Source organism: Stegodyphus dumicola, chromosome 2 (genome assembly GCF_044657685.1).
Source record: "Stegodyphus dumicola isolate Sdum_Otavi_A_Nest chromosome 2, ASM4465768v1".
NCBI classification, from domain to species: domain Eukaryota; kingdom Metazoa; phylum Arthropoda; class Arachnida; order Araneae; family Eresidae; genus Stegodyphus; species Stegodyphus dumicola.
The window spans coordinates 115,362,192-115,387,169 of NC_140769.1; the positions used below are offsets into that span (position 1 = coordinate 115,362,192).

At 33.4% G+C, this 24,978-nt stretch overlaps 1 protein-coding gene across 1 annotated transcript in view; it reads right to left on the minus strand.

Annotated features, from left to right (window-relative positions):
- Nucleotides 1-24,978, minus strand: part of LOC118188532 (betaine--homocysteine S-methyltransferase 1-like) — an 80,177-nt gene that overhangs the window by 42,882 nt on the left and 12,317 nt on the right. The window contains exon 2 of the mRNA XM_035358985.2: nucleotides 1,822-1,960. Within this exon, the coding sequence (XP_035214876.2) occupies nucleotides 1,822-1,960 (139 nt within the window). The remainder of the gene's footprint in view (nucleotides 1-1,821; nucleotides 1,961-24,978) is intronic.

A 24,978-nucleotide genomic window follows, 5' to 3' on the forward strand; every position in this document is an offset into this window, starting at 1 on the left:
ATGCAATATGAATAACCTAGTAGATGATCAAAGAAATAGGACACAAAGTTTCATCCTACAACCTTATTCATCAGACACTGCTGTGACAGATTATCATTTGTTTAATCTTTAGAACACTTCCTGCAATACTCACAGTCTGAAATGAGTCTTGTGGACTTTTTTGTGACCAAATCACGTTTCTTTTATAAATGCTTTCAAAATTTTATTACTTTTCAATTAGCCAAATACATACAGACAAACTATTAGAAATTAATTAAGCTGTTGCATTTTCCCCTTCAAGCAATAAACAAACACTACACTGTACGGAAGATCTGTCTATGATCTAACATTAGATGGCAGGCTGCTATTTCAACTGAATTTAACCTTTCATTTGGCATGGTTACTTTCCTCCATATGCTGAATCATAGAAATGTATTTTCCAGATACATATGCTGAAAGAAAGGTCCAGTTTTTTTTTTAATCTTTCACTAGACCTCGACTTTTGGGCCATTAGTCTCTGCTGGGTAACTTAATAAAATCTCAAAAGTATGCATTATCATTACGATCCTAGGAAACCTAAAAGTTACCAACAATTATGTTAACTTGGTCACACAACAGACACACTGGCAATTTTACCAGGTCTGTATAATGAGAGATGATCCATACATTGGAGATGTAAAGTGATATGAAAAATTTTAAATCAGTGTAAACTGGTTTCATAAATCTTAAAAGAAAAAAAAAAACTAGAACTGTAATAACTATAACCCAAAAGATTAGCTGTATTTCAATTTGCATAACTATCCAGAAGCAACAGATGATAAAATGCACACACATCAAAGTATATATTTATCTGATAAAATGCACACACATCAAAGTATATATTTATTTTATAAAATGCACTCAAATATTAAAGTACCTATTTATTCAATAGATAATTATCATTTAGGGAAAAAAGGTACGTTGAACTTTATTCTCATGATGTAAAATTATCTAAATTAACTAACATTTGCCTTTAAAGTCAAGGACTACTTTCTATAGCTGTTTCTGCCGATTTCAAAATTATTAGTCTGAAAGTGTTATCAGTTTCAAACTTCAACTGCTCCTCAAATCATTTTTGATTGAAATAAAAAGATGCCACAATGTCAACCTCTCACTGTTTATCCCAAGATTTCCATAAACAACATAACTGTAGCAAAATTTTCTTATTCAGTGATATATGCATGCATGAGTTTGTTTCCCCTATTTAAAAGCATATCCTGTTGTTTCAATGTTTAAGCCTCAGTAATGCATTTTGTGCAGTATTTAGAGTTTAAATCAGTTTTGGTCAATAGATGAGGCAGGTCGTCCACTAAATTTCATATAGTTGCGTAAACTTTGTGAATTGGTTTCCCCCCGCCTCTTCATGTATAAAAAGTATGTAATTTTTTAAGCAATTTGACTAGAAAACGGAGCAGTCAGAGAGTTAACCAAAGAGGCTGACATCATGGGGAAAGTGAATCTTTTGGGAAACATTAAAATCTGAACCTTTGCAGATTTTGTTTGTTTGTTGCTGTTATAAAGTTACTGAAATAGGATTAACCAACTGGCATAATTCCTCCTAATGTTAACAAATAATTAATTGTACACTATTAATTTAAAAATTACATTTACATTTTTTGCTCAATGAAAATCTTATTCTAGAAAATTTTTTTAATCTCGCAGCAATCATATCATTTTACCCTCTTGAATGAATTACTTCAAAATTTGCAATAATGATTTTATGAAATGAATTTAGTTATAAAAGAATAAATGGTAAATTATTTCCTCAGTGAAAATGTAAATTAATACACATTTAATATTTACCAGCATCTGGGTGTTCAACAGCTGCCTCTGGAGTCCAAGGTCCTGCTTTGACATAACCTCGTTTTTCTAATGAAAACACAAATCCACCATCACCTATAACAACGCCCTCCTTGAGACGATCCAAAAGACCTTTTTTTACCTAAAATTTATAAGTTCCAAAATTTATTATTCTGAAGAAGAAAATTTCTTTACAGCAATACAGCTCATTAACTATTCATCAACTGAAAATATATATATACATATATATAATTTAGGTTCTTTATTCAAGGCAGCAAACAACTGACACAGGAACTTTTCACTTCAAATTAATATCCTAATTACCTTATTGATGAAATGGTAGTGCAAAATATTTATGGATAGCTTAATTATCTTGAATGATGAGAAAAATATAATATTGAATAAATTACAATTCCCTTCCCATCATTTACTCAGGCAAAAAATAAAGCCAGTCTTGAACTCAGTCAGATCATTTACAGAATAAATTTGAAAATTTAAAATCGAAATGAAAAAGTATACAGAAATCGCCCTTAAAGAAAATAATGTATTATCACACTGTTCAACAAATTTTAATTTTTTGTGACAAAGATGAAACAAGCTTTTTCTTACTAAATTTCATCTTCTGAATACAGTACAAAGTCTTTAATCCGGACGTCCATAATCCGGATTGATATATAATCCGGACCTCAAAGCTACAAACTTTCTGCGCAAGCATAAACGCATGAGTTTTAGTGTATAACGGACGGTATAAGCTAGGCTAAAATTATCTAATTATCTATTTCAGTTAATGTTGCAGATTGCGTTGTTCCTTAATCTTTTAATTGGATCCGGCTTATTATTTTTTGCAGACTGTTAGAGCAATTTTATAAAAAGTAAGCTTGTACTTTCGATTATGTCAAAAAGAGTTTCCGATTCTGGAGCTGCCAAAGGATCTACAAAGCGAAAGCATGTTTCGATGTACCGCTTCCGATAGTGAAGAAAGTGACAGAGAGGTTATTGAAAACGAAAAAATTTCGATTGACAAGTTAGTCAGTATTCTTGACACAGCAATTACAGGACTTGAACAGTGAAACTGAAGAAGAAATTATGTCTGTTTATAGAATTAAAGAGAAAGTATTAGCACAAAAAAAAACGAAGCAACTTAAACAACTTACATTAAAAGAAATGTTTAATAAAGTAAAAAATAAATATTAAGCTTTTTTTTTTTGTAAATTTTAATACCCTTTAGATCATAATTGCTCTTTATTTCATAAATTATGTTTCATATTTTTAATTTTATAATTTCTGCATGCCATCTTACCAGATTTAAATTGATGATCTATAATCCGGAAAAACCCCTAATCCGGAATCGCCGAAGTCCCGACGAATCCGGATTAAGGACTTTGTACCGTATACATTTTCTTTCCTAAAAGGGTGTTGATTAGAAAATACAGCAAAATTCCCGTTATTTTTGAACCCTCATAAGCAATATTTTGCTCATAATTTGACAATTTGGCATAACTGAAATTAAGAAATGATTGGCTTTTGTTTAGAACCTATGGTAAAATTTAAAAGTCAATATTTTTCCTACTAAAACAATTTTCTTGTATGCAATATACAATAACGAAACTTTAATACATGCTTGGATAAAAAAACAATGCATATGTAAAGACTGAAAATATCTGCACTTTTTAGCTCGTCATTTGCAACTAACTTGTGCCTCATCATTTCCAATGCTTCTACAGAAATTAGTCAGTGTCACTGGATACAACTTCCCTTTGAATCTTTCTTCCATTATTGCAAACTGCTGATGAATGCATTCTCCACGTTCATCAGAATGGGGGGGAGGACTAGAATTTCAGATTTTTAATACTTTTCTGTGTCATCTGTGTCTACGCGAATCGGTGTAAAAGCTATATAATAAAAAATGAAGCAGTCAGGGTAAACAAAAAAGATAGAAAAATTAAATTAATAAATCATAACTGTGAGGAAGAATTAGAATTTTATGTCGGCACATTAAACCTTAATTCAAATAACAAGGAAGAGAAATGCACTGTTGACGTTAATGTAAATAAAAGTAAAATTTGAAGTTGGATACTGAAGCAATGTGCAATGTTATTTCTAAAAGCAAAGTGAAATTGCTAAATATTCTGATACAGAAGTCTGAAATTAAAAGATTAGTTACATTCTCTGGGAATAAAATGGATACTTTAGGAAAAATAGTACTTAACTGCCAATGTGGAAAAAATAATGGCTAAATCGCAGAATAGGCTGCATCAGTCGATGCTGTGTTTACTTCTCTTATGCTTGGACACGCCTTTCTTAAAAACATGTACACATCGATCTATTTTCACTTAAAAAAACATCCCAGAATTGTACAAACTCGGCATCGCGCACAGCATTGGCTTTGCCCATGTGCACATCGATCATTGTTGTGAAATGAACTGAAGTAATAACCGGCGCGAGGCGCTGCTGCTTGTGACGTCAGCCTGCGTGCTGAGTTTTTTTTTTCGAATGTTTTACGTGTGGACGAACGAAAGCTGAGCTCGGAAGAGTGATACTGTTTTGATGGAAATAAAGAATGATTTATTAAGAATTTTTTTGTCTTTATTCATAATGCACCCAGCCTCGGGTAGAGGCAGGCCCGCAACTGAACGAACTGTTTTAAATATATTTGATTTATATATTTTCTGTGTTCTTCGTAACATAGTGGTACCCTCGGTGGGACCGGGTGCTTTGAATTAGAATTTTCCGATTGAACTTTTGTTATTGAATTTCGATTTTGAATATACTTTGAAGATGGATTTGATCGCTTTAAAGGCTCAAAGAAAAGGACTTAGAATTGCGTTTTCGCAAACCTCAAGGAAAACCGAAAGTGAATTAACTAAAGAAGTAAGAGATTTGAAAATACTTTCGATTTTGAAGTGTCAACTTTGTGATAAATTCCAGAGACTTGACGTATGCCAGAGTGCTATATCGCAGCAAATTCTGCAGACTGAAGATGGAGAAAAATTATTTAGTGATGATTTTCAAGAAGCGGAGAATTATCGAGATAAGTTTCTAGAACAGTGTGCTCAAATAGATGCGGAAATACAAGCCTCTTCTCCTTCAAATAATTCCGAATCTAGGAAATTTAAATTGCCTAAAATTGAGCTTAAAAAATTCAGTGGTGAAGCTAAAGATTACCTGACTTTTTGGAGTCAGTTCCAGAAAATCCACGATGACAAAAGTATCGCCGATGAAGATAAAATGCAGTATTTATTGCAGGCCATGGAACCCAAATCGAAAGCAGAACGCCTAGTCCTTAGCTTCCCGGCAACGGCAGCTAATTATCCTAAAGCCATCGAACAACTAAAAGAGCGCTTTGGACGCGAAGATTTACTTGTGCAAATCTATGTGAGAGACTTGTTAAGCCTAGTGATGAAGAACGCTGTAACCGGAAGAGCAAAAACGGATCTACCCTCCCTGTATGATGAACTAGAAGGAAAATTGCGAGCGTTGGAAAGTTTGGGAAGAACCCAAGAAAAATATGGGGATTTTTTGACCCCCTTAGTGGAAAGTTGCTTACCAGAAGAAGTACTGATGGCATGGGAAAGAAGCAGAAATCACGACTCCATTGAAACTAAAGGGAATCGATCTTTGAAATATTTAATGAATTTCTTAAAACAGGAAGTTAAGGGGGAAGAGAGGGTTCTCCTCGCAAGAACTGGTTTCGCTTCCCAACAGAACCATCGAAAGAAAGATTATAACCACGAACAGGTAAAGCAAAATGATCCCGTAGCAGCATCAGCTCTAGTAAGTCTTGAGAATTCAGGTAAGAGTGTTCCGAACTGTAATTTTTGTGAAAAGAAACATTTTAGTGAAAAATGTTACTCTGCAAAAAAAATGACTTTAGCTGAAAAACAACAATTGTTGTTGAAAAAAGGTGCTTGTTTTTCTTGTCTGAAAAGAGCGAGTCATATTAGTAAATTTTGTCCTTTCAAAGGTAAGTTAAGTTGTTCTATTTGCAAAAGTTGTAATCATTTTGATGTAATGTGTAATCAAAAGCTAAAAAATAATGATCAGATAAATGTTTCAAAAGAGAGTTCTCTTTCTAACTGTAGCAGAAGCGAAACTGTATTTTTGCAAACGCTTTGCGTTCGAATTCGGTGTCAAGGTCGCGAGAAAATTATTCGCTGCATAATTGATAGTGGAAGCCAAAGTAGCTACGTTAGTGAAAATATGATGAGTCAGCTTAAAGCATCTCCACTTCGGGAGGAGACAGTTATACATGCACTGTTTGGGGGGGACGAAACGAAACCTAAACAACATGAAGTGTTTTCGGTCGAGGTCAGCAATTTAAAAGGAACATTCGCATGTAGTTTTGAGGCATTATCGGAAAAAAAGATTTGCGGTTTTATTCCTAAGGTTAAGGATAAAGAGATTTTGAATGAATTAAAAGAAAAAGAAATCGAATTTTCGGATCCATTGCGAAAGGAAATTGAAATTAACCTTTTAATCGGAGCAGATGTTATAGGAAAGTTATTGACGGGAAATTCTATTGAATTACAGTCCGGGGTAACGGCTGTCGAAACGAAACTTGGGTGGACGGTATTTGGCAAACGAAATTCGGGTGAAAAGGATAATATTTTGAAAACATTTTCAATGCATGTCAGGAGAATTCCTCTGAATGAGTTATGGGAACTTGAAAAAATAGGAATATGCGCTCCAAACGAAACTGTTAAAATGAATGAAAGTTTTAATTTATCTGAATTTGAGAACAAAATGAAAATTCTTCCAAATGGAAGATATGAAGTAGAACTTCCGTGGAAATGTGATACGACACATTTAACCGATAATAAAGAATTATCCTGGAAAAGGTATCAAAAGATGATCTATAAACTCAGATGTAGTAAATTTTTCGATGATTATCAAAATGTGTTCAAAGAATGGGAAAGGTTGAATATTATTGAACGCGTACCAGAAAACGAATTGAATAATGAATGTCATTATTTGCCGCATAGGCCTGTAATCAAATTAGGAAGTGAAACCACGAAAATTCGTCCTGTTTTTGACGCTTCTGCATCTGAGAAAGGGAGACTCTCTTTGAACGAATGTCTGTGTAAAGGAATAAATCTTATTGAATTAATACCTGATATTATAGATCGTTTTAGAATGTATCCGATTGGTATTAGTGCCGATATTGAAAAGGCTTTTTTAATGTTATCCGTCGCATCTAAAGATAGAGATTTTCTCAGATTTTTTTTCCCATGCAATGAAGAGAAATTAATTTATAGGCATTGCAGAGTTGTGTTTGGAGTTTCTTCGAGCCCCTACTTGTTGAACGCATCTATAATGCATCTATTAGAAAACTGTCCACGTCAATATAGTGAAGTTGCTCAAAAATTGAAATCGTCATTTTATGTGGATAATTGTTTATCTAGTGTTTTTAGTATTGATGAACAGTTTATGTTTATTGAACATTCCAAATTAATCATGTCAAATGGATGTTTTAACTTGCGCGGTTTTGAAAGCAATGTGGCTGATACAAATGTTGACAAACATTCAGGGGATACTTCCGTTTTGGGGGTAATTTGGAATTTGGATAATGATACGCTGAGGTGCTGCACAGACACAGATACATTGACCTGTGATACAAAAATCACAAAGAGGACAATTTTGGCAATTGTGCAGACAATTTTTGATCCTATTGGTTTAATAACGCCAACTACATTGCTTCCAAAACTGTTGTTGCAAAAATTGTGGAAAGTGAAAATTGCATGGGATGATGAATTGTCTCCGAATGATGTAAATATATTTTTGAACTGGTTTAAAGAACTTAATGTTTTGAAAGATGTTACTTTGCCTCGATACTTGTTTATCAATGACACGTCTGAACTACATGTATTTGTGGATGCTTGCAAGGGGGCGTATGCAGCGTGCGTCTTTGTTCGATCAATATTTAATTCTGAAGTAAAAATAAATCTCGTACGGGCGAAGTCTAGAGTATCGCCTTTGAAATCTTTAAGCATTCCTCGCTTAGAATTAATGGCCTGTTGTATAGGTTCTAGACTTGCAAATTCTATTATCAAAGCTCTCAGTTTGCCCGATTTAAAAGTTACCTTCTGGTCTGATTCAACCACTGCCCTTTGCTGGATAACAGAGCAAGGAAATTGGTCCGTTTTCGTCGAAAATAGGGTTAAAGAGATTCGAGAGTTGACGCGAGGTCATTCATGGAGACATATCCCAGGGAAACTAAATATTGCCGACTTGTTGTCGCGCGGATGTTTTGCGAAGCAAATGCTTCGGTCTAGATGGTGGGAAGGCCCCTTGTGGTTACGAGAAAGCCCTGAAAACTGGCCCACTGGTGAGATTATTTATTTGCATGAAGAAGTAGAATTGGAGAGGAAAAAGATAAAAAGAGTGAATATTGATCTATCAAAAGACGCACCCCCTTGGCATCGAATCAGTGTATCCAATTATGATAAAATGGTGATGCAACAATATTCCTCCTCTGGACGACTTGTAAAAGTTCCAAAAAGACTTGATCTTTTAAATAATGTTTGTTATGAGTTTGAGACTCAACCTGAGTCTCAAGGGGGGGGGAGGATGTTGTGAAATGAACTGAAGTAATAACCGGCGCGAGGCGCTGCTGCTTGTGACGTCAGCCTGCGTGCTGAGTTTTTTTTTTCGAATGTTTTACGTGTGGACGAACGAAAGCTGAGCTCGGAAGAGTGATACTGTTTTGATGGAAATAAAGAATGATTTATTAAGAATTTTTTTGTCTTTATTCATAATGCACCCAGCCTCGGGTAGAGGCAGGCCCGCAACTGAACGAACTGTTTTAAATATATTTGATTTATATATTTTCTGTGTTCTTCGTAACAATCATTTTTCACTTAAAAAAACATCCCAGAATTGCACAAACTAGGCATCGCACATAACCTGGGCATTGCGCACCACATTGGCTTGCCCATGTGCACATCGATTTATTATCACTTAAAAAAACATCCTACAATTGCACAAACTCGGCATAGCGCACAACCTCGGCATTGCGCACCACATTGGCTTTGCCTATGTACACATCGATCTATTTCACAAAAATCCCAGAATTGCACAAACTCGCCTGTTCTTAAAAACAAGTTATAAGTATGCTATAGCTTCGTATTTAAAGAAAACTTAAATTATATTTTAACTGAGTTGAAATGGTAGGTTTATAATGTTCCGCGCGAGATTTTTTTAATTATAAATCTACTTTTGTGTGTTGTGTGGTAGTGTTAGTATTTAACGCAACGAATTATCTCTCACAAAGGTATTATTAAGATAAGAAACGATTGAAAACGATCATTAGCAAACGACTGAAAATATTGAATGCATGAATTAAAAATTATAACCGTAACTTCTGAAAATACAGAAAAGAATTCTTTTGCTTAAAGAATGTTTTGATTATTGATGAGTGTGTTAAAATCGGTGCTTACTGCAGAATGGATGAGTATCTAAATCTGGATTTTTTTAATCAGTTGGAACGAACAGGCAAAAAGAGCGTTATTGAGCGGTGTATGGAGAAAAGTTTGATTGCAATATCGTATAAGTGCCCAATTTGTGGAACAAATATGAAACTAGTAGAGAGACGGTTTTGAGACGTATAGACGATTTTGAGTGGTGCGCAGTGCCGAGTTTGTACAACTCTGAGATGTTTTTAAGTGAAAATTGATCGATGTGCACATGGGCAAAGCCAATGCTGTGCGCGATGCCGAGTTTGTGGAATTCTGAGATTTTTTTTTAAGTGAAAATAGATCGATGTGTACATGGGCAAAGCCAATGTGGTGCGCAATGCCGAGGTTGTGCGCGATGCCGAGTTTGTGCAATTCTGGGATGTTTTTTTAAGTGAAAATAGATCGATGTGCACATGGGCAAAGCCAATGTGGTGCGCAATGCCGAAGTTGTTCGTGATGCCGAGTTTGTGTAATTCTGGGATTTTTATTAAGTGAAAATAGATCGATGTGCACATGCGTAAAGCCAATGTGTTGCGCAATGCCGAGGTTGTGCCCGATGCCGAGTTTGTGCAATTCTGGGATTTTTTTTAAGTGAAAATTGATCGATGTGCACATGGGCAAAGCCAAGCTGTGCGCGAAGCCGAGTTTGTGCAATTCTGGGATTTTTGTGAAATAGATCGATGTGTACATAGGCAAAGCCAATGTGGTGCGCAATGCCGGGGTTGTGCGCCATGCCGAGTTTGTGCAATTGTAGGATGTTTTTTTAAGTGAAAATAAATCGATGTGCACATGGGCAAGCCAATGTGGTGCGCAATGCCCAGGTTATGTGCGATGCCTAGTTTGTGCAATTCTGGGATGTTTTTTAAGTTAAAAATGATCGATGTGCACATAGGCAAAGCCAATGCTGTGCGCGATGCCGAGTTTGTACAATTCTGGGATATTTTTTTAAGTGAAAATAGATCGATGTGTACATGGGCAAAGCCGATGTGGTGCGTAATGCCGAGGTTGTGCAATTCTGAGATTTTTTAAGTGAAAATAGATCGATTTGTACATGGGCAAAGCCAATGTGGTGCGCAATGCCGAGGTTGTGCGCGATGCCGAGTTTGTGCAACTCTGGGAGGTTTTTTTAAGTGAAAATAGATCGATGTGCACATGGTCAAAGTCAATATGGTGCGCAATGCCGAGTTTGAGCAATTCTCTGATTTTCTTTAAGTGAAAATTGATGGATGAGCACATGGACACCGAGTTTGTGGAATTCTTTGATGTTTTTCGGGCGAATACTGATCGTTGTGTAGAAGAGAAAACGAGGTTGTGTGTGATGCCGAGCAGTAATGTAACTTTATTTATGTGCGATGTTTAACATATTGTTAGTGTATTTTAAATTTGTATTGTTGTTTTAATTGTGAATTATATTTAAGACGTCATTTTTCATTTAAATTGTATTTTTAATTTTTTGGCTTTGATATGTTTATAACGCTTTCCGACAATACGACATATATCGATAGCCCGACGATCTACTCAACAGTAGCAAAATTGTTAACTTTAACTCTTGACGTAACGTTTACCTCATATTTTAATACGTAGTGTTTGGTATCGTAATTGCACTTGATAATATGAGTTCATTGATAATATGTGTGTGTGTGCGTTTTTTGAAGCATTGCTTAGTGTTCCAAGTTTGTAGTATTTATTTTATTATATTATTTTCTTTCATTCTGAGAAATTAGATTTTTTTATTTATTAATGCGTAGAATTCTAGCATGCCTACACAGAATATGGCGTGATTAAGGAATTTTAGAAACTGATATGAAATCTGTGTAATGATGTTCATATGCAATAAAAAATATTCTTCTTTTTTTATTAATGTAAAGTTTAAAATTTTTAGAAATAATGAAAATTGTCTAATTATTGGTATGTAAGGAATTATGTCGTTACGTAGCAAGAAGGTAATTTGTAAAAATGATAAAATTTAAATGTTCCACAATATGAATTTAAATTAAAAAAAATATTTTATCTGTATAAATAAAAAAAATTAATAAAAATAATAATAATAAAAATAATAATAATAATTTAATAAAAATCTTTGAAAAATATTGAAGCTCTACAAGTATTAGAGACTCTGACGTTGTTTATCGTTTTAATAATTGGTAGAATTCGCTCACTGTATCATGGTAATTTTAAATATAAACAATTTATTATACTTATTATCAGTAACGCCTAAGCTTAAATGTTATAAATGTAAATTAAAAGTAAAGAATTTGATATTAATTTACAATAATAAACAATTTATTATTGTTATTTTTAAGAGAAAATAGTAGAAAGTACACGTAGTGTAAATGCGAGACTACATTGTGGCGTCATAAGCTTAGTCCCACCCATTTATGGACGTCACACAGCTCCTCCTACTGAACTTTGTTGATGCAGCCTATTCTGCGCTTTTACCAAAAATTATGTTGTGGAATTCCAAGTTATTGACAAAGAAGTATCTTCTATATTAGGATTAAAATCATGTTTGCAACTAGGTTTGATTCAAAAAGTAATGTCTGTTTACACTGAAGACTTACTGGAGGAACACAAAGATGTATTTGAAGGCTTAGGTTGCTTGAATGGAGAATATAAAATCCTGGTAAAACAAGATGCAACACAAGTAATTCATCTTCCAAGAAAAATACCCATAAAGATCAGTTACATGAAATCTCATATTATATCATAGCCATACGAGTTAAAGTTAAGAAAGAATTACAAAGAATGGAAAATTTAAATGTTATTGAAAAAGGTGAGAGAACCATCTGAATGGGTAAATTCAATGGTCACAGTTATCAAACCGAACAAAATAAGAATATGTTTAGATCCTAGAGATTTAAATAAAGCTATAAAACGAGAACATTATCCTATGTTAACCAATGACGGAGTTGTCACTAGAATACCAAATGCAAAAATATTTTCTGTTTTAGATGCTAATAGTGCTTTTTGGCAAATCCAGTTTGATGAAGAAAGTAGTAATTTGTGCACATTCAATACACCTATCGGCAGATACAAATTTAAAAGAATACCTTTTGGCATACGTTCAGCTCCAGAAATTTTCCAAAGAAAATTAAGCCAAATAATAGAAGGCGTTGAATGTATTACAGATGATATCTTAATATGGGGATCTAATTAAAAGGAACATGAGCTACGACTTAAAAAAATACTCCAGAGAGCACGAGAAAATAATTTGAAGTTCAATAAGGCTAAATGTAAAATAAAAGTTAATCGTGTGAATTATATAGGGCATGAGTTAAGTGAAAATGGACTGAAACCTGATTTTTCTAAAGTGGAAGCAATTGTTAAAATGCCAGAACCTACAAATGTGCCTTCTCTACAAAGATTTTTGCGAATGATTAATTATTTAGCCAACTTAACTACTATTACTGCACCATTAAGACAGTTACTTGAGAAAAATGTTCTCTGGCACTGGACTGAAAAACATCAAAAAGCTTTCGACACACTTAAGGAATTGGTTGCAAAAGCACCCGTATTAAAATTCTATGATGTTAATAAGGATGTAACTCTTTCAGTAGATGCAAGTTCTAAAGGATTAGGTGCTTTTTTACTACAAGAACATCAACCAATTGCTTATGCTTCCAGAGCTCTCACGAAAAGTCAGAAAAATTATGCTCAGATAGAAAAAGAGCTTTTAGGTATTACTTTTGGATGTCTAAATTTCATCAATATATATATGGCAAGTATATTACAGTTGAAACTGATCATCGACCACTAGAAAGCATAACTAAGAAACCTCTTTTTAAAGCATCACAGCGATTGCAAAGAATACTGTTAAATTTACAAAAATATGATCTAGATGTACGATACCCTGGCAGACATACTTATTAATAGCAGACACTTTGAGTAGAGCATATTTGAATACAGAAGAAGATAAGGATGAAGATACAGATATTTGTACACTGATTTCAGCACCTGATGACAAAATTTATGAACTGAAGAAAGAAAGTGAATGTGATGCTACACTACAGTGCTTAAAGAAATACATTCTAAGAGGTTGGCCAGAAAGGAAACATTAGGTAGAACCTCAAGTCAAAGTATTTTGGGACTACAGAGATGAGTTGACAATGGAAAATGACTTATTTTTCAAATGAGGAAGGGTAATTGTTCCTTTAACTGTGCAAAAAGAGATGTTAAATTTAATTCATGAGGGTCATTTTGGTATAGAAAAATGCAAGAAAAGAGCTAGAGATGTTTTGTTTTGGCCACTTCTGAATAAGCAGATAGAAGATAAAATTTCAAAATGTCCTACATGTAATGAATAACAGAATAAAAACATAAGAGAGCCTATGATACCACATGAAGTTTCCAATTTACCTTGGTATAAAGTTGCAACAGATTTACTTAAGGCTAACAAAGATATATACTTATTAATTGTAGATTACTATTCCAACTTTTTTGAAATCTTCAAACTACCAGATACTCAAGGTCAGACAGTGATCAGTTACATGAAATCTCATTTTGCAAGATACGGTATACAGTTGATAATGATATCTGATAATGGACCTCAGTTTCAAAGTAAAGAATTTGAAGAATTTGCAAAGAAATACCAATTTAAACATATAACAAGCAGTCCATACCATCCACAGTCGAACGGATTAGCAGAGTGTTCAGTACAAACGGCGAAGAAATTGTTAAAGAAAGCTCAAGCAGATCATGCTGATTCTTATTTAGCATTGTTAGCTCATAGGAACACTCCAACTAATGAGATGGTAGGATCACCCAGCTCAACGACTTAGAAGAACAAAAACGATTCTTCCTACATCCCAAGAATTACTCAAGGGAGCTACTGAATCCCAAGAATTACTTTAAACCTCAAGTTGTGAAAAACGTAAAAGAAAAAATCAACGAAGAAAGAACTAAGCAGAAGTCGTATTATGATCGTCATACAAACCATTACCATCGCTAAATAAAGGAGATTGTGTTAAGGTATATCAAGATAATTGCTGGAAACCAGCAGTTGTAGAAAGAAATATATAAGACGCCTAGATCATATATACTGAGATCAGGTGGATCAGTATTGAGAAGAAATAGAAAAGACATTACAGAAAACAGTTCAGCTGCTGAAGAGAATATCAGAGGAACAGAACAAGGAGTTAATGTACAGAAAACAGATGTAAAAGGATATGATTCCACATATTCTCAAGTTTAGAAGAACAGTTACCAAATACTGCTAACTCTGAAAGAAGGGATGATGAGCAAATAACTAGAAGTGGGAGAGTGATTAGAAAGTCGGCCAGGATTAATTTTAGACTGTTAAAAAAAAAAAAACTTTTGATAAAATGAAAAAAAGAAAAAGAACGGAAGATGTAATATTTAATAATTGTAAATGGCAACATTTAACATTTAATATTTAGTAACTTGTAATTGGCAATACTTTGGATACAGATATGAAAATAGAACTATGCTGTATTGCAGGTCTCTGAAATATTATACATTCTATTATTATAAATAAATAATTTCTAAAAACTAAAAGTGCACCCTCATTATTCTATAACATTGTGGCGCCATCTAGTTTCGGAATACCTGAACTGTGATTTCGGGTGGCATTACGGAACTCCGTCAGCCACTTTTTCCAGTAGTTCCCTCGATTTGGCGTTCGAATATCACGCGGGAGTGGTCACAAATTCACTGTTCTAGAAACAAATATTACGATAAGCCTAGCCATTTAAGGTTTTTGACACTAGTCACATGTTTGATTCTAGAACTAAACAAAGACAACAACATATTTATAGAACCGAATATAAATGTGAAAATATGACCGAAATATGTATACCCCTGAGAAGTTGACCAAGTGTACCCCAGGAGAATTATCCAATAGAAGATCTAAAGGTCTAAAAGAGAAACTTTATTTAATTGCTTCAAAATCACCAGACTCTCAATAACAAACGAAAGCCGTGGAAACTATCACAACAAACGATAAACAAATTTTAGACTGCCAGAAAGAGAGAAGGGACCAGCATAATTTTAGAAAGTCCCAGAATGACTTTTTCTAAAACCTCAGTCAAGTTCATATTAGAATACATATATCTTGGTGTTAATCTGCCGGCTTCAAGGCTTAATTTCTAAAAATCAAAAGCGGAGCCCGTCAAAAATGAAAAACAATAAATAAAAATAAAATAAAAATTAATTAATAAAAAATTAATTAATATAATATAAATCATATACATAAAAATATATATAATATAATTGTTAAGGAACGTGCACGAACTCAATTAATACACAATAATTTAATATGTTCATATAATGTAGATTTTTTGTGGCAATAGAGATGTTTTTGTTTACATATGCTTTGTTTCAAGGAGGTTAGAATAGATCTATCCTAACCAAGGAGGTTAGAATAGAAGGAGGGAGGGTTCGCAGTTTCCTCCACTATCGGGGAATGAAACTCCACGGAACAAGCGGCGTCCATGTTTGTTACTTCAAAACATTGCAATACGGTAGTGAAACGTACGTGTTTGTAAGCTGTTCTATGCATGAATTTTCCAGTAAAAATATGTTAAATTTATAATGAAATGCTTCGCTATTGTTAGTTTTTTGGGTACTTTTCCGTTTTGCCGGCGCAAGCGATAAAGTTGCCAATAATGGTACAACCGATGCCAAACGGAATATTCTCGCTGGTAACCTTTTACGCCTCATTTTCAAAACAAGTCGCAGCTTTTTCTTATCAGATTGATTGTTTTTTTTCAATACTGGCATATAATTGCATAGAATTTTTATCAGATAGTTCAGCTTTATGTCTAAGGCCATTTTCGGTCATTAAGTCAATTAGAATGCAATCACAGTGCTTACCTGAAGCCGAAAATATAGAAAAGGTAAAGTCAAGGGTTAAATTCAATTCTAATGAGAATGCATTAGCGAAGTAAAGCACTGCAGTTTTACATAATTTCTGAGTAAGCTATTCGTACGAATTGAAATATTTCTTGCATATAAACTTGTGTTCCAAATTAAGATTTAACTTGAAATTAATGTAGATAATTACTGAGAGCATTAGAATTTTGTAGAGTAGTTTACGTGAGATGAGATCGCTTGGGGTCACGTGATATGAACCGGCGAATCAGGATGGTGAACCATGAAAGCATAGTAAATTCTTAAATTAATGTTTTTTTTACAAATTTATTGTCTTTATTTATTGGCTTTTTATAAAATTTTAAGCGATATTAAAATGTTTATGCCTTCAAAAAAAGAATTCTTAAAACTAACATTTTTTTTAATATTTTTTATGTGTATACTGTATGTTGTCGCCAATAAAGTCTGCTTGGCGAGATTTGCGCCGGCGAAACGGAAAAGTATCGTTTTTTGTTTTAAAGTTATAAAGGTGATATCTGTAATTTACTAAGTACAGAAAATCATTAAGAAATATTTCGAAATCTAAATGCATGTGCATAACATTAAAGCCTTTACAAATTATGTTTCTGCATAATTTCAAGAATTTGTTTAGGTTTTATTAGCAACTTCTCTGGTATACTTTCCAATTGTTTCTTTAAGAAGTGATATTTCTGATTTATTCGCAATATTATTATAATTTATTAAAGAATCATTTTTACCTGAAATTAATAGCAGATAATTATCTAAAAAAATGGTAACATGTTGCTTTTTTTTTTAAAATGAAAGTTTTAAATAGATTCTTTTCACAATCAACAACCTTATATCAACAAGAAAATAAATCTTAATAAAATAAAACAGATTTATGTGAATTCAATGATTTCAGTTTATGCGCGTTTCATATTTATGGATCTCAAAGAAATTACCTTGAATTAAGCTGAATTACAGAAATGTACCTATATAAATTTTTGGATATATCTTTTCACATGTTCAATTGTGTAAATATTTTACTTACGTTTATCGCTATACTGCCCAGAAATTTGTAAGCTTATGCAAAAACATTTTAACAACAGAACAGTTTATCTTGATCAAATGCACAAATTATATTCGTAACAGTTCACAAAACTTAAGAATGAATAATAATTAATACATAAAGAAAAGCGTTGCTTTTTTAACACCTTTACAATTCATAAAAATAGTAACAATTGATTTCTTACTTTTCGTGAAAATTATAAAACGAATTATCTAAGCGTTCAAATTATGCAGCAAGCATATAATCCTAGCATATATCATTGTATGTTAAGGAACGAAGATACCAGCTGTAAGCAAAAGCATTAAAATGTATTGTATTTAACATGTTTCAATTATTATTAAGTCTTTTTTGTCACATCTGGAAAGAAAACAACATGACATTGTGACATTTTTTAACATATTTATGAAATTACATAAAAAAAAAGAAAATACTTACGAGTGAACAGTAATCCCAGAAATATTTTTCGAAAATCTATTTGTGCATCCATATGCAATATAAGCACACATGCTTCAAAAAGAAAAGGAAAAAAAAAAAAAGTTACAATTACAGACTTCCTTGCACAAGTCACAGTGATAACAGTAACATGGCCGCCAAGCTTCACCGTTTGAGTTGAACCTTCCCTCCTTCTATTCTAACCTCCTTGATCCTAACCTCCTTGCTTTGTTTACATCACGGAGTATAAAGAAGGAGAGGAAACTGGTATTACAACTTTTCTCAAAAATGGTCCACTTTTGTCGCATTATTTATAGAGGGCGCTGCAATCGTTAGCTTTTCTACTTTTCGTAGGATTTGACATAGGCAGCAATACAGAAAATATTGATTTGATATCAATTTCCATCATGAGTAATTCTTGTAATGCAACCTGCTTCGTCCCTGGATGCAACAGTGGTTATACATCTGTTAGGCAGAAGAATACAAGCTTGGGAATCAAGAATCCAAGTATATTTAGAGCTCCAAAGGTGAGCAACATTTATATCATGCCTGATCACAGTCAGACGAATTTATATAACTTTACAGAACGTCTGGATTGCTAGTAAATAAGAGAGTATTTAAAAAGTAATAGATTGGAAATTAGTTAAATATTTCACAGAACTTTAAATTGGAAATTAGTTAAATATTTCACATAACTTATGTGCATTTGCATTTCGTGCATGAAAGCAGGCAATCTTGAGATTTTAAGGTTAAATAAATTTCTGGAATTACTCAAGAATGATGGAATATTTGCCTCTTTATTTCATTTACAGAAAAGAAGATTAACTCATTTCCCCTTTTTTTTCCGTTTGAAGTAGGTTTTTATAATAAATGGAAATGAACACTGTGCTGCTTAAAATTAACTTGCATGGTTAAGTGAAAACATAACAGCAGATAAATGTATTGAAAAATTGATTTTCCATGAGATAAATTCAGCATATTAAATAAGTTATGAATATTATAAAATCATGCCACCTAATCACATAATTGAATGGCTGACCATGCAGCCAGCCTGTAGGCGGGATTCGAACCCAGGACCAAACTAGCAGTATTTGGTGACTTCTGACTTCTGCTGTTCAACTTCTGGTGGGAAAGAACAGGATGCTTGTAAATTGACCACAAACTTAACGAAATCACTCTAGCCTCCTATAGCTCACCCTTGTGTAACAATATAAAACAATACTGCTAAAATTGTTTCGGGATTATATAATTACTGTTACATTTTTATTAAATTTTTGTTATTTAATTGAACTTGTTTCTTTCACTGCGAGTCTTTAATCGTTGAAAAAGAGATATTAAATTGAGAATAAAAAAAGTAAATAATTACTGCAAGAGAAAACAGACTTTAGTTTTATATAGTTAATGATATTTTTTAAATACCGCAGCAAGCATACATTAGGTATTCTGGTATTAAACTGGTAGTTTTGCAACAAATGTAATTAGAGTCTATTAGTAAATGATCAGTTCAATAAATGAAAATAAAAAATAGAGGATCTTTTCCAGTAAAACTTAACACATGCAAAGCATTTTTTTTTTTTTTTCAAAAAAGCTACATGTACCAATTTGAAACTTAACAACGAGAAAATATTATAACATTATAACTGTGATAAAATTTTTCTGAACATAAGAAACTCATCTTTTAGGCTATTTGAATGGGATAGAATTTTCCTCCTTTGGAAAGAAAAGAGGACATGTACTTTTAAAATAAAAAAGATCTGCATTATATTTTTAGTTAAAATACTGCATTTATTGGTTAGAAGTTAGTTCAAGCAGGACAAAATTAAAGATAGATTGAATTAGTCAATATTTTTTACTCTTTATATTTAATTATGAATAATATAGTTCAACATAACCAAGCGTTCAGACTACTTAACTGAATTCAAATTCAAATTCTATTTTAAAATCTTTTGAAATCAATTTGAAACATACTTCTCAAATAACCGAGATATGGAAATTTTTAACAGAAAACGATAAAAATATCAAAATCAAAACTGACATCTGATTCATAAAAAAGAATAACTTATTATGATAGTAAAGAACATTTACTGATTGAAGCAAAAAATTCTATAAGCTTCATTAAAATTTCGCCTTAGTTTATATCAAGCTGTGTATCTAAGAATTTTACAAAATGAGAGACGCGAATTAAATTTAACATATATACAGCAAGTATTATTACTAGTAATATGATTATTTTTCTAAGGGGGAGGGACTGAAAAATAATCATTAAATTAATCATTCATAAAAAGTACTACAAGCCTTACAGCATGAAAGCTGTAAATTAATTTTATAATTTGAGGAATAAAATACAATTATTAGTGAGCAGAATATATAACGTTGATAATAACGTAGTACATGACATTAAAAACATAAACATTTTCTTATTCGGTAGTAAGCTTCGCCGCCTGGCTACTCAATAAATGTTTACATTTGGAACTGTAAGATGGAACAACAGCGCCATCTAGTGAACGCGACATTTTAGGACCGTTTTTCTGCTAGGCAGTTTTACCTCCTTCATTATACTCCGTGGTTTACATATGTTCCTCATCTCTTTTCTTCGTGCTTAGAAACGAGATTGCTAAAGATATGCTTTGAGCGTGATAACGCAAGGAATGTTCCTTTTCGATATGTTTAGAATGCTAAATAAATAGTTTCGCTGTTAATTAAAATAGTTCTCTCTGCGAAATATATTTCCATTCGTCCGAAGTTATTAAAATAAGTTAAGAAATTGATTAATTTCAAACAGCTGGCGTCCGGTGACAGGACAGAATGGCTATTTGAAGAAAACAAAACATCGAGTTCGTACTGGACTTTATCAAGTGAGTTTATGATTTATTTGATTATATCCTTAGATGTATTGAATTTAAAACCATGGACATTTTATTACGAAAGCGTTAAGCCTCTAAGGCAATCGTTTACGGTTATTGTCAATGCCTTAGATGCTGAAATTCTAAAGCCTGATGTGGAGATTAATCAACTTTGAGCTGGCAATTAGAAAGTAAATTCAACAGATTAGATGAAGTTCAATCACAAATTTCCGAACTCTTGTTGGAAAGTGAAAACGAAAGTGAATATTTGGCTGATTTTGACACGGATGATACATATTGTGACAAATATATCATTTTAAAAACAAAAGTAGAAAATAAAATGTTGAATTCCACTCCTGTAATTACACCTGGAACTTTAGAAAATTTCACGAAGAGGAACTTTAAATTACCAAAGTTGGAGCTTCAAAAATTCAATGAGGAGACCCGAAATTGGTTAGGATTTTTGGGACAGTTTATGAAGATCGACGAAGATGTAAATATAGATGACGATGACAAATTTCAATACCTATTGCAGACAAATGTCGTTGGATCCCCAGCGAGAGAGCTCATAGATAGTTATCCTCCCTCAGGTGCGAATTATAAAGAAGCTATCAAGCAGCTAAAATCTCGATTTGCACGCGAAGAATTACTGGTAGAAATCTATGTTCGCGAATAATTAAAGTTGGTTTGGCTCAACCTGGCAAAAAAGGAAATATGACTGTATCCAACTTAGATGATAAGTTAGTGACGCAACTCAGAGCTTTGGAGACGTTGGGGGTAAAAGTGAGATTATGCAGCTATGCTGTATCCCCTTATTGAGTCTACACTACCTCAAGAAATTCTGAAGGCATGGGAGCGATCTCGCCAGCTCAGTGTTGCACACACTGAAAATTTGGAAAATTTATTGCATTTTCTCAGAATTGAAGTTGAAAGTGGAAAGCGTCTTCAGTTAGCACGTACAAGTTTTCCTGCTCTAGACAAAGTTGACTCGGTTCTAGGCACAGCAGCTTGTATTTATGCAGGAGATTCAAAGAAGAAACAAGTTAATTTTTGTGTTTGGTGTGACTAGGAAACACATAACTTACGGTAAAGAATGTCCATAATGGAAGAACAGAACTTATGAGAACGCTTTTTGACAATGGATCACAAAGATCTTACTTACGGAAAGATATAATAAAGAGACTAGATTTAGTCCCATTAGATCGACTTTGAGCCACAATCTGTTTGGTGGAGTTGAAACTGAATCTCAGGTCCATGGTATTTTTGATATCGAAATACAAGGTATGGAAAAAAAATTCAAATACGAATTATCGGTTTTAGATAAAGAACAAATTTGCGGATACATTCCTAGAGTGAAACTCAAACATATATGTTCCTCATTTCGAGGACATAAAATCAAAATCAGTGATTCTGGTAGAGATGCACCAGATATTGGATTGTTAATAGGAGCCGACTATTTCGGACAGTTTATGGCGAATATCATTCCTATAGACAAAAACCTTATTGCCATTGAAAAAAAATTGGGTGGACTCTACAAGGCCCGGTGCAAAATCATAATACCTTGCTTGATATCTTCGGACTTTGCCATTTGGATATCAGAGAACTGTGGAATTTAGAGGCAAATGGCAAAAAAGATTCGGCAGAAATGAAGACCAAGGAGAATTTAGACACTGAAACGATGAAATTTTTCCTAGAAAACAAAATAATCGAGTAAAAAAAGTAACAGGTATGAAGTCTCCTTGGAAGGATAGTCATTGGATTCTTGGAGATAATAAGATAAAGTGGAAAAAAGACTTTTCGCCAATACACGAAGACTGCAGACGATGAGATATTTCAAAGAATATGATGGTATTATTAAAGGCTGGCACGAGAAAGGTATAATTGAAATAGCTCCGAATAATAGTGATACTGGTCACTATTTATCTCATCAAGCAGTAATCAAGGATTCCAGTCTGACTACGAAAGTGCTACCTGTATTCGATGCATTCGATGGAATTCCTTGAATGGTTAGGAACACACGAAGGCTGCATCATCACACCTCTAGAGGGTGTGATGCCAAAATGTTGCTACAGAGCAGATGGTTGGAGGAGCTGTATTGGCTTAAACGAGAGCCGGATAAATGGCCTCTCTCTGAAGAGTCAGAACTAGAAACTGATGAAAGTACAATTAATTCAGAAAAAAAGGAAAAATGTGGTTTCTAGCGTTTTCTGTATGACCTTAAACTTTACAGATACATTTACTCGATTTTCTAGCTATTATAAGAATACGAGAGTATTAGCTTGGATCTTTAGATTTCTTAATAATAGTCGTTATAGCAAAAACGAAAAATCTAAGGAGCTAACCTAAGAAGAAGTGAGTTTTGCAGAAAAAAGGTTATTATATTTAATCCAGGCCAAAAACTTTCGTAATACTGATGGTAAAAATTTGAAAGGGATGCTTATATTTAAGGATGACTTTGGACTTCTTCGAGTAAGAACTAAACTAATTTTAAGTGACGAAAACTGGAACCAGGAAATCATACACTAGTTCATCACCTAAAAAAGAGAACAGAAACATCGGCGACTGCAACATGCAGGTACAGGGACCTTGATCTGCCACTTGCGAGATGATTTTTGGATTGTCGGTGTGAGACGTTTTGTGAAGAGAATTTGTTCAAAGTGTGTTATTTACAAAAGATTCAAAGGGAAATCTGTTCAACCGCCATTTGCACCCTTACCAAAGGAACGCATAAAATATGCGGAGCTTTTGAGGTTACTGGCATCGATTTGGCTGGCCCACTGTATGTATTGTTTGGTAAAAAAGCATGGATTGTGATTTTTACGTATGCGATTTATCGTACTGTGCACTTCGAATTGACAAAATCCTTATCAGCAGGTTCCTTCATAATGGCTCTCAGAAGATTCCTTGCAAGAAGCGGTAGAGTAAGCATCATATATACCAACAATGGTACCGACTTTGTAGGAACGAATAATAGATTAAACGAACTTGATCGAAAAAAAAAAATAATGGAGTTCTCAACAACTGAGAAGATTAAATGGAAGTTTAATCCTCCAACCGCTGCCTGGTGGGGAGGGTTTGGGGAGATGTTGCTACGGATGGTAAAAGAACTTTTAAGACGAATGTTGGGTTCTAAAACGGTCAGTTACATTGAACTGAAAACTATACTATGCGACTGTGAAGCAAAAATGAATTCACGACCCCTAACTTATTTAGAAGACGAGACTGCGGAGTTAAACCCATTGACACCTGCATATTTTATACAAGGAATCCCTCACAAGGATGTAAAGGATCTGGATACTATAGACAGTAAAAGTTTAAATCGTCTCTTGCGGTATTTACAATATCTTCGGAATGATTTACGCTCGAGATTCAGAAATGAGTACCTAGCCATGCTAGTCCGTAGAAGAAAACGAAAAGGAGACACTTTACAAGTGGGTGATATGGTGTTAATTGGAACTCCGGAAAGGCGCATCAACTGGCCATTGGGACGTGTTATCCAAGTATTTCCAGGTGCAGATGGTCATGTAAGAGTGGCAAAAGTAACAGCGGCTGACGGAGAAAAAATAAGACCCGTCCAACACCTGTATCCTTTAGAAGTGATTCGTCCCTCAGAGCTACCTCAGCATATTCAGCCTCAAATCTCGTTAAATCCAGATCAAAATGCAGATCATAGAAGATCCTCCCCACTACCAACAGCTCTGGATAGTCAAATTGATACATCAAGGATAGTTCAGCCTCTGACTGAGTTCCCTACAATAGACAGACCCATAACCACTAGGGTCGGAAGACAAATAACAGTTCCTCATCGACTGAATCTCTGAACTGAGTAGAGAATATGTTGCAATTTCTTAAAATTGCAAGGTGGGAGGATGTTAAGGAACATGCACGAACTCAATTAATACACAATAATTTAATATGTTCATTATAATGTAGATTTTTTTGTGGCAACAGTGATGTTTTTGTTTACACATGCTTTGAGCGTGATAATGCAAGGAATGTTCCTTTTTGATATGTTTAGAATGCTAATAAAAAGTTTCGTTGTTAATTAAAACGGCTTTCTCTGCGAAATACATTTCAATTCGTTCGAAGAATTAAAATAAGTTAAGAAATTGATTAATTTCAAACAATGGCAATATATAAATAAGATATATATAATTATCTAAATTAATATATAATTAATAAAATTAATAAAATAATTAACATTAATAGTTAAAATGATAAATAATTAAAATTAATAGTTAAAAAAATAAATAATTAAAATTAAAATTCAATAAAATGTAACCAGATAAACAAAAGTTTAATAAATTATTAAATTGATGTTGAATGACAAAATTAAATAACAAAATACGAGTAAAATACCGGAAATCGTCTTATTTGAGACTACGGTTGGAATTATAATTTCATATCAAAAACTAAGAAATAGTTTAGCTGGACTTAATTAGTTAATTTAAGTCTTGAAAAAGCAGTACAATACAGTATTTCTAAGGACACTAGGGAAAAAAAAAAAAAAAAAAAAAAAAAAACATTCATTTTC